The 11,730-nt window shown below is 37.7% G+C and overlaps 1 protein-coding gene across 1 annotated transcript; it reads left to right on the top strand.

Annotated features, from left to right (window-relative positions):
* Window positions 1-4,320: 4,320 nt before the first annotated feature.
* LOC118753567 (cuticle protein 16.5-like) lies at window positions 4,321-4,748 on the top strand. Its single transcript, XM_036488450.1, has 2 exons — window positions 4,321-4,326; window positions 4,425-4,748. The coding sequence occupies exons 1-2, from the start codon at window positions 4,321-4,323 to the stop codon at window positions 4,731-4,733; spliced, it is 315 nt and encodes a 104-aa protein (XP_036344343.1). The 3' UTR covers window positions 4,734-4,748.
* The last annotated feature ends 6,982 nt before the right edge of the window (window positions 4,749-11,730 follow it).

Genomic DNA, 11,730 nt, shown 5'->3' with positions numbered 1-11,730 from the left:
TTTAAATTACTAACTAGTATACATTGTCGTTTTTGTAATTTTAATTGTAAGTAAATTTTTAAGCTAATAAAAGACGATGAAGAAGCAGCGTTTTCTAATTTAAAAAAAAAATGATTTCAGCTGTCCTTTGCGTTCCACGCGTCACAGAAAGTCTGGAAAGAATAATTCTGCAACAAAAATTTACAAAGCAACTTACAGCTCCGGGGACCATTCTATGATTTATGCAGGAGCTACTGAGACGAGGAGCAGCATGGATAAGTAAAACAATTACTCTTATGGGTGCTGAGAACTCTGAAGACCTGAGTGATTTAGAGGGCATAAAGATAAGGTGATAGCTGAAATGGATCAACTTTGCATGTTGGTGCCACAACGGTCCCGAAGTGTGCTGGTGTGCCAGTTATTTCAACCTCACTTAACCTTTTCCATCCACGGTTCAAAGTCCTAAAAACCGCTTTGACGAACCAATCCAAAAGTGCAAAAACGGTTCGAACCGCTGAACTGAATCGACCAAATTTTCCATCCGGTTTACGTCCCTGGTAAAAACATCGCAAAATTAATTTGAAAAAAAGTGTAATTAGAACAGTCAATTTACTAAGGTGGAAAAATTGATTACGACAACTCAGAAGGACAACCATTTTAGGGCCTTAACCAGACCCTGCCTTAACGTTAGCGATCAAACATGGTAGGCAATTCCAAAACAATTGCGCTCGACCTCATTACAATAATTTTTACAGAGGGTCAAAGTTTCGAATTTTTTATGCAAAATTAAATTTTATAACACGCCATTTTATGTTCAAAACGATTTTAAACATATCACTTGCCTTAGGAGACCTATAGTAAAATTCAGCAACTAGCAAAGACTATTCATAACACATTTTAGCCGACTAGCTACTACTAGAAGGGGTATTTTTGACCCATTTCGAAAAAATTGCACTTAGGGGTTAAAACTGTTAAACAAAAATGATAAGCAGAGAACTTAGCCCTCTGCAAGGAAGAAGTTTTGATGCAAGGCAACAAAATCGTTTTGGGATTTAACTGCGATGTCTATGTTAATACTAACGTTGTGACGTAACTCAGTTGACGTCCTGAAGTGACGTTTGCTTGTTTTTTAGGTAACCGCGGTTTCACAACTCCAGCGAGCCCTGCAAACCAAATTTTCAGTTCCTGCGACTGGCCCTCCGATATTGAAAAATAATTGGAAGCCATGCAATACATCGACAATTTAGCGATTGTTGACCTTAAATTGACCGTACAACATTTTTAGCTTTCTTGGCCGAAAATATGGTAAATAGATTTTAATTTTTTTACTTAACAATATATTTCAGGTCCTTTAACAATACAGCGTAGGTAACAAAACCAAATCATTCACAAAACTATGTACATATATTTATTTCTTTAACAGAGTCGAAATAACAGGAGCGCTATAGGCAATTGGAGCGACTGAGGCAACTCGGACAGCTGGAGCCACGGCAGCTACACGAGTAACTGGAACGCTGTACACAGCTGGAGCAGCATAGTGCGAGTAAGTGGCCACAGCTGGAGCGGCGTAAGCCGAGTAGGCGGCATAGGGAGCAGCAGCATAAGTGGCAACCGCAGGCACAGCCGAGTAGGTCAGAGGAGCAACGAGACCAGGGTTGGCCTGGGCCACAGCGAAGAGGAGAGCCAAGCAGATGAGGAACTGTTGTGAAGGAAAAGAGCCAAAACTTATTAACTGCTAAAATTAGTTCAATTAAATTTGTACTTACTTTCATTTTTTTTTTAGAGTAGGTTTGTGTTTTTGATTTGTTAACAATTGGTGTTGAACTGATGTCAGCTTTAGCTTGACTGCGTCATTTTATAGTAAATTTAGCTACATATATTTGATAACAAAAATAAAATCATAAGATGAAACTACTACAAATCTAAAATACGCTTATAGAGTCAAGTGCTGCTCAAATTTTATTATAAATTTGTACGCTTGTATGTAATTGTTTATTACTATTAGGTGAGTCAACTTATTAATATTTAGCTCTTAAATACATATGTATGTAGTTTTTCTTCTAATGAACCATAACAAATCCAATAATACTATACTGTTGACAACTGTCACATTCGTTCTGCTGCTAATACGAGTACATTGTTGCCAAATATATGTATGTATGTAAATGTCGTTAAAGTGCAAAACCAATGTACTTGCCTTCTCGTTATTAGTTAATAATGTTATGAAGCTCATTGCTGGTGGCACTGATTGCCGATTGATTAATTGCTGCCGGAAGTGCGACCGTGTAGAATCACGTTCATACATACATACATATGTACATATATTAGAGTGTCTCACCAAAAAATATTTCGGGTTTTCCACCGGAATAATAAAATTTATTGAAGTGAAATTTCTTTAGCGGCGGTTAGTTGGTTGGGAGTAAATTGGCAAATTCAACGGAAATTGCACAGGGAAATGGTGCAACGGAAATTGCACACGGAAGTTGGACACGGAAATGGTTGGGACGGAATCAATTGCTTCTTGAGTGTATGCACATGGTATTCATTTAACAAAAAGATCAAAACAAGAATGAAAGAAGAAGTGAGTACGTACATATATAAAGGAAAGGATAAAGGCAAAGACAAAAACAAAGATGTGTAAAGATAAAACCAAAAATGAAGATCAAGGTAAATTTAAACACTTCACTTATATAAAGGCAAAGGTGAAGGAAAATATGTAGAAGAAGAAAATGATAAACTTAAAATTAAAAACAAAGATAAATATAAAGAAAAATATGAACATGAGGATACCGATAAAAGTAAAGATGAAGATAGAGGAAGAAAGATTAAAATATAGGTAATTTTAGAGAAATGGATGTAGAAAGAGACACAGAGACTCACTCTTAGAACTATTTCGGTATTTTAGAGGTTTTCGGGATTCTTGGAACTTATTATTGGATATTTTTATCGATTTTATTATCGATATTTTTTTTGATTTTCTTATCGATTATGCTATCGATATTTTTGTCGAATTCGCTATCGATATTTTTATCGATTTTGTTATCGATATTTTTTATCGATTTTCTTGTCGATATTTTTATCCATTTTGTTATCGATTTTTTTATCGGCTTTGCTATCGATACCGGGTTTGTTATCGATATTTTGATGGATGTTACTATCGATTTTGTTATCGATAGAGTATAAAGATACAAATAAAGATAAAGGAAAACAGAATAACAAATGTAATTAGAACGAACAGGGTAGAGGTAGGGATCCAGATAGAAAAAATACAAAAAATATAATCTTAAGCAAAAGCAGATGTATGTATGTACGTGAATAAATATGTATGTATGTAAATAAATAAATTAATAAATATATATATTGGTAATGAGACAAACTAGATATGTAACGTAAGTTTCACTTCTTCAGTGTGGTCCAGGCACAATTACTTTTTTATATTTAGAGCCGGTTTTAAAATTTATCTGGCCTTAAACACAAATTTTGTTCTGGAAAAATGTGTTTGAAGGGTAGATAAATTACAAAAACCCACTTCAGAAACGGCACTTAAAGACTTCAGTCAAAATATTTTGGCAAAAAACTGCTATTTGCGTGACCTTCAAAAATCTCTTTATGTTTTCGATTCTGTTGACAAAACTTTTAAACATTTTTATGCAGGCTTTTAAGCCATCATCTAAGGTAATTTTTTGGAAAAAAAGTTTTTCAAAACTAATTATATTTATCAAAAATTCGGTGCTTGGAGGTATTTTCAAATTGGTCTTAATATGTTTTCTAAATATTTTGGCGAAGGTCTTCAAATCAAATAAATTTTATAAGTCCGCTGGAAAACCCGTACCGATTTTTTTTTTCGTAGATGCACCCTAATGTGTGTACATATGTACGTATGTACATGTATAAGGACAAGCAGCATAATTAACACAAATTGTTACTTCTTGCTTTTGGTGACTTAAGCGTAAAATGTTGCCAGCGACAATTTGGTTTCTTTTATCTGCATAAGCAAAATCATTTGATGTACTTATGTGAAACCATTTAACAATTTAACAGTTCTTCATGCGAAATGCGCAAAAACCCATAAGTACAGAAGCAGGAAATAAACGCAAATAAATTGGGCCATTACCGGTTTGCAAAGTTGTAATTGTTGTACTTGCTTCTGTAAGCTAATTTCCAATAGAATTTGCTGAAATCAAAAAAAAATGTGCTCAGAGTGTGGGCGAATTCTTTATCTAAGGCAGTGCAAAAAAGTTTTTGCTATAAATAGCATTTTCACCGAGTACATCGATATCAGTTTGCCAACATTCGTCATAAAGTATTAAACTACAAAAACCAAAAAAATCATAAATTAAAATGAAAGTAAGTAACAATAAACTTGGAAAGTTTTTACAGTTTACCAGAGTGAAATATTTTACTAACTCAAAGTGGTTAAATTTTATTTATCCTTTTCGTTTTAGTTCCTCATTTGCTTGGCTCTTTTCTTCGCTGTTGCCCAGGCTAATCCTGGTTTCGTAGCTCCTTTGACTTACTCCGCAGTGCCAACCGTTGCCACTTACGCTGCTGCTCCTTATGCCGCCTACTCTGCCTATGCCGCTCCAGCTGTGGCGACTTATTCTCACTACGCAGCTCCAGCTGTCTACAGCGCTCCAGCTGTCTACAGCGCTCCAGTTGCTCGTGTCGCTGCCGTGGCTCCAGCTGTCCGAATTGCCTCAGTCGCTCCAGTTGCGTACGCAGCGCCTGTTGTGTCGACTCTCTTGAAGAAATAAGCTGTTATAAGATTTTCCTGGAATTGCTGTAGTTGAAGAACCTGATTAAAAAAAAAAATTATGAAAAAAGAAATCATTTTATTAATTTTAGTTTAGTTGTTTCGAAATCATTCCTATCCACTGTGAATCATTCGTTTTTTTTAGTATGAACTTATTTCTTATCCGAATTCATTTTCTTCTACTTCTTATTCTTGATTGTCAAATTACGCCAATTGGAAACGCCAAATGAGGCCAAGTCTTTCCTCTTGGTATTTCCAACGTAGACAAGGCCTTCCACTTGCACCACCAGCGGGTACTAGATCGAACTCTCACAAAGCTGAACCATTTGCATACGTTCGTACAATATGGCGTAGCCAGCAAAGCCTCTGTTTCTTATTTTTCGGCTCAATTCGGTAATCGCGCAAAGGTCCAAAAACCTTCCGCAGAAAGATTCTCTGAAAGCCTCCAACCATACATCAGAACGGGCATGATATATTGTAGATTTACTAAGTCTAAAGCCACACCGATAAGGTCAGATCAGTTCGTGGACGGTGAATAATACGCTCGAGAAGTTTATTCCGAGGTAGTTGACGCATATGTCGGCGTAACCTTCCTTGTACATATATTGTGCCGACCACATTTGCATTCGAGTCGTCAAATATACTTATATATTCTGCATAGGAGTTGATGCATGCACTTTATTGACTTCTTGCCGCTGTATTTGAATAGCTCACCTGGCAGGCCGCTTCCTCCAACAGATTTGTTTTTCAGAACTGGAAAACACCGACTCCGTTGTCATGGAATGAATGCCTTCTTCACTTGTTTCACTCCTATTACAGTTCAGCAGGTTATAGGATTGCCAAGTTGAGTGCATTCTGGACATCAGTCACCAAGTTGCCGTGCTACTCTTAAAATAATTCTCTCCGGTATTAAAACCTTCATTCAACACATGAGTTACAAAACATTCAGATACAATTTTCGTGCACTACTTCTATCGAGCAAGATGTCATGCTCTTCGCACGTATGTATTTTAGCTTCCTTTTTCATCTTTCGAATTATACGTCCATTTTATTTTCTCAATTCCCTGAAGCTCTTCCATACGGTTTGCGCAGCGCTCGATCGATGCTTATTTATCATCCTCTTTTCGGCTGATTTTCTGGCCGAAATCTATCAACTTTCTCGCCGTCGGTACTGTGTGAGAGTACCTCTGAGAGTCTAGTAACGAAGTTAACGGCTGTTTCTTGTAATTACAGCTTTTGGAAGTCGAGCTTTGCTTGCGTTGCTCCGCTCGCATTTGTTGCCGCGCAAAGACGTTAACGAATCTCAACTGTTAACTGTATCGGTCTGTTATGCGAGTCAATGTATTGTTAGTAAGTCTAAAAACTGGAAGCCGTTCATCTATCACAATTTGATCGAAATGGTTTCTCATTTTCAATTCCGAAAAGAGGATTGACCTTCTTATGGTGGAACTTAGTGCATGTTTCCGGCCTCAGGAAAGTTGATAAGTCACAGTCCGTTATGCAACGTTTCGTCGTGGAGGCTAACATTTTACGAGGGTGGGACCACAGATCCCTTCTTACCCACCCTGTTATTGAAATAGCTTAGCACGATTTTCCATCGCGCTCGAAGAGTTGATAGAAGCGAGCTTTGGCCGCTTCCACCTTCTCTTTGAAAATAATGTCACAATTAACAATTTTACTAAAAAAACTATTTCTACCCAAAGTGAAAGCTTTCATATCACTGTAATCCCTACTTATTAGGAATCGAATTTTCAATACAAATGTTTAAGATTATAATCCCTCAAAAACGTCCCCTTTCAAGTGCGTTTTTGGGAAGTATGATTTTGATATCTTAAGCCGCAGATATTTAAATACAAGTATTTTTTGCAGTTATAATTTTATTTCATCAACATTTCAGTCAGTTGTCATTTGTCTCTCGGATCTACTTCGAAATGATACTATTAAGCCCATACACTGATTGCCAACTAAGCTGCTGTAAGTTTGGCTGCTGCGAATTCAGTTGCTGCCAACTCGGCTGCGGCCAGCCCAACTGCCGCAAGTTTGGCTGCTGCCAGCTCGGCTGCTGTAAGTTCGGCTGCTGCCAGCTCGGTTGCTGTCTGTTTTGTTGCTGCAGGTTCAGTTGCTGCCAACTCGGTTGCTGTCCGTTTGGCTGTTGCCTATTTGGCTGCAGTCCATTCGGCTGCTGTCCACTTGGCTGTTGCCTATTCGGTCGCTGTCCATTTGCCTGTTGCCTATTCGGCTGTTGCCTATTCGGCTGCTGGCTGAAAGTCTGAGGCAGCGGCAAATTTCTCGGTTGTCCGCTCAACGCCTGCGGCCTTACTATTGGTCTTCCCTGTCCATCCCGTGTCACCGTCACAGGTGCGGCCAATTCCACTTTATTCACCACCAGACCCAGCTGACCATTGGTGAGCAGGGGAACCTGTCTTACTTTAAGAGCAGGATAGAGAGTCTGCTGAGCGCTGGCGAGAGTGATATACGCCAGAAGAGCGCTTGAAGTCAGGAAGTTTTGAACGGGGAGCTTTAAAACAGAGTAATTTACATAAGTAACCGATATGTGTAAATGGAATTTAAATTTTAAATCAATGCGCTTCAAGTACCTTCATTTCAATGCTGAATTGTTCTGTCTGACCTTGTTGAGCGTTTGGTGTGCTTTATTTGGACAGAAGGCGTTACGAGTACTTTTATATTGCGCCTCCTTCAGGTTGGCGTCGTTTGTGGCAGTACGTGCTGTTATGTTTTATTTTTAGATTCCTTTATCATTTCGGGTCAAATTCAGTGAGCAACCTGTGATGAAGTGTCACTCCAGTTATGCTGTTGCAAACTGAAACACCTGTTGATGGGGTGTGTAAATTACTCATTCATCAGAATGCCGATGAAGCACAGACGGAAAAGGCAGATTGCAAGCACGTGGAAATAATTCGAGTGTGGCGATTATAAAAACCTGATTTAGGTTTGAGACAAAGCCAGTAGCGGGGGCGGTGAAAACTGACAAAGGGGGCTTGTATACTAAGTATTAAGGAAATTTTACAGCCATTGAAAAATATACATATTTACTAACAAAAGAAAGTGAAAAGTGACCCATATTTTATGCAGATATATGTTTATATGTACATCTGTACGGGGTGGTCCTTACAGTGGTTTCTTTTTATATGTTTTATGGAACTGGAATTTTTTCAGGTGGCTGTATCGGCTGGTTTCGCAGGAGCGCACCTTACTAGCTCATTTTTCCAACGGTTTCTAGCCATAAGGGCCTGTACCTTAATGTAGTGTTCGCATAATATCGGTCCTTTACCAAGAATGATAGAATACAAGATTGCGCCGATCAGAGAGGATTTGTGAGAATAATTTTTGTGTGACGTCACACTGGTGCAATTGCGAGAGAGAAATGCCAAAACGTGAACAAGAATGGAAGAAGAAGACAAAATGTTGCAAGGAAAACGTAAAGAAGTTGCACAAGTGTGACGTCATGCAAACCACGATTCTGTCAAATTCGTTAAGAGAGGAATAGCGGTCCGAGATCGGCGCAACCTTTGTATTCTCTCAATCGTGGTCCTTTACGGCACCTCACAAAAAAGTCTAAAGGCGTCAAATCGCAGCTCAGAGGTGGCCAATTGACGTCACCGAGACGGGTGATAAAACGATTTCCTAACTTGGCGCGCAAAATATCGATTTCTGCATGTTTTCCAAGCCCATTTATTCAATTTTCGGTCAAAAAAAATGACGCCAAGATGAATAGCGCAGTGCTCATAGCAGGCGGTTTTAAAGCATGAGCGGTAGAATAGACTCATCCCAAAGGAAGAAAGCTTCTCAACTCACTGGCAGCCCTAAATTTCATACTTTTGTATGGCCGGTTGATACACGATCGGAGATTTAGTGGGTTAAAGTATCATACTGACGAGGAGCGTGTAGGGATGCAAACGATGCATCGATATTTTTGAAACATCGGTTCAAAATTCGATGTTTGCCATCGATGTTTACAATTTCCTAAAATCGCTAAATTGACGATACATCGATGCCAGTTTCAGCGATGTTTTAACATCGACTTTAGTGTGATTCAGACTTGAATTCCACTTTTGACTGGCCATGAATTTTATTACTTATTGTTTTGGGGAAAATTCAGAAATTCCGTGTGTACTCTTATCATTCGATATTAAAAATGCTTACATAATCATTACAAAAGGACCGGGATCCCGGTGAAATGTCAACGAAATTGGGACTTGGAACTTTAGGCTCAGCGAACTTACGACGGCATGCATTTTTATTATATTTATAGGAAGGGCAAATGAATGGTAAATAAATGCAGGGAAATACATCCATATGTAAGTATTTTTATACCCGAGCGCACTTGTGCACAAGGGTATATTAATTTTGTTCACATAACGGTTGTTTGTAACAGGCAAAACGAATCGAGATAGATATAGACAAATGTATACATAAATGATCAGAATGAAAAGAGAAATCGATTAAGCGGTGACTGTCTGTCCGTCCGTCCGTCTGTGCACACGATAACTCGAGTAAAAAAACTTGGTACGTGAACTTCTTTTGGGCGTGGGACGGATGGTATTGAAAATGGGCGAAATCGGATAATAACCACGCCTACCTCCCATATAACGGTAATTTTCAGAAAAACGAAAACTGCGATATTTTAGTAACTACTGAAGATAATTCACTCAAAATTGATATTTGCAATGACTTTTAGACGAAAAATAAGTATTTTACAAAATTTTGGCAAATGGGCGTAGCCACGCCCACTTATGGTTACATGTGTATATCTTGGTAACCGCTACACCAATTTCTTCCAAACTTGGCACAGTTATTGGTCCTGGTACAGCATACCAACTGGCCGAAAATTTCTAAAATCGGACAATAACCACGCCCACATCCCATATAACGGTAATTTCGAGAAATACAAAATCTTCGATAAATCAGTAAATATTGAAGCTAATTTATTCAAAATTGATGATTGCAACAATTCTTTACCAAGAAATACGTTTATGACAAAATTTTGTAAAATGGGCGTAGCACCGCACACTTGTGATCACATATATGTATCTCGCTAACCGTTCTAGCAATTTGTACCAAGCTCGGTATGGTTATTGTGCTTGCCACATAAAAGCAAACCGTTGAAAATTGTTGAAATCGGACTAAAATTGAGGCCGCTTTTCATATAACGGTAAATTTCAGATATGCTTGAAATTTCAATATTTCGAAATTTAAGGACGCTAATTTACTTAAAATGTATACACCCCGGCTTATCATGTAGCGGTAGCTTTCGGAAAGGTGGAAAACATATATTTAATACTTGCGCCGGGTATTTAATGTTCGGCTCCGCCCGAACTTAGACTTTCTTACTTGTTCTAATTGAACTACAGAGAGTATGAATTGAAAAGTATTAAATTTTCCTTTCAAACAAAAACGTGTGCATATATATATTTTTTTTTTATTCCACTTAATTTCGTAAAGTGTGGATATATTTCAAATTAATTACTTAAACCTTTTGCAACTGTAATACTAGCAACAGATAAGGGAAATGTTAACTGCCTGTGAATATTATCTTTAAATTTTACTCCATAAAAATTTGTATATACACTTGTGGTCAGCTGATTAAGTCGAGTGACTTTTTGACTAGTTTTGGCTATTTCACATAAATCCACAGTTCAAACTGCGTACAAAAATTATGAAAATTCAACAAACTTTTACATTTGCACCCAAAAATTTTTAACTTTTTATTAAGAATTTTTTGAAAAATTGTTGGTATGCAGTTCTGTAGCTTAGTAGGTTAAAGTGCAAACCTCAAGACGCTAGAAAATCGCGTTGATTTTACAACGCTTTTATCAACTTGCAATGTTGTGTTCCAGAAACTTTCAATGTTGTGTTCCGACACCAAAGCAAAGCTTTGAAAAGCTCCTATAAAAAAGCATAGTGAATAGGGCGAGGTAGATGACATCTAGATGTCGCCCTATGTACTACGTTTGCTACACCGGAAATAGACGACACGCCATTTCTTTAAATAAAATTAGTTTGACTATTGTCAACTAAATCGAATGCTTTGTAAGTGAAGTGACTTGTGGACCACTTGAGGTATAGGTGGACCACTTGGTAACCACTTTGGGACCAGTTGGTAACTAGTTCGTGGGACCAGTTGGTAACCAGTCCGGGAACCAGTTGGGAACCAGTTGGTCTTTTTAAGCTCCTGTGGCCGTTTTAAGGGTAATTCTTGGGCTCCTGCACTGCCGCTCGGGGTTTCTGCCTTCTACGGTGGAAATTTTGGTCCGGGTGGCCTGTTTTGGCGGATTGTAGTGCTGTGTGCCGCGTATTACGTGTACCGGGTACCACTATCTCGAGCGAATTGCTCTGGGGAACCTGTTGTGAGAGTTGCTGGCTTTTTGGCTAGACTTTGAGGAGGGTTTATACACGCATATCGGCGGAAATAGACGACACGCCATTTCTTTAAATAAAATTAATTGGTGCTCGTTTGTATGTACATACATATGTAAATGCATGTGTGTGCCCCTTTCTATTAATATCGTTGAATTATTTTAATATCTATTGCAAACTTTTTTTCAGACAGGACTAAAAAGTAGAAAATAAATAATATAAAAAAAACTTTTTAATATACAACGCTTTTATAAATGGACTAAAAAGTAGAAAATAATATTTCTCAGTCCCATAGAATTTGTTTTGATAACTTTTGATTTTGAAATTTTAGCAAAAGTCATTATAAACAATCTATGAAATTGAAAATGAAAAGCGTGGGGCGCATGTAATACACTTGAATTGATATGAAAAGTAATATATGAATGTATGTATGTGGGTATATGAATAACGACCGATTAAAATCGATTTCAAAGTTCTACTTTCGCCGTAGAAATTTTATGTCTACGTATGTAGTTTGACTATTGTCAATTAAATCGAATGCTTTGTATTGCATGCGCTCCACGTTTTTCATTTTCAATTTCGTAGATTGTTTATAATGACTTTTGCTAAAATTTCAAAAT

Source organism: Rhagoletis pomonella, unplaced genomic scaffold (assembly GCF_013731165.1).
Source record: "Rhagoletis pomonella isolate Grant_MI unplaced genomic scaffold, Rhpom_1.0 Rhpom_scaffold_02627, whole genome shotgun sequence".
In the NCBI taxonomy this organism is placed as follows: domain Eukaryota; kingdom Metazoa; phylum Arthropoda; class Insecta; order Diptera; family Tephritidae; genus Rhagoletis; species Rhagoletis pomonella.
The sequence above is the reverse complement of the archived record's forward strand: the minus strand, read 5'-3'. Positions and strand labels throughout refer to the sequence as shown.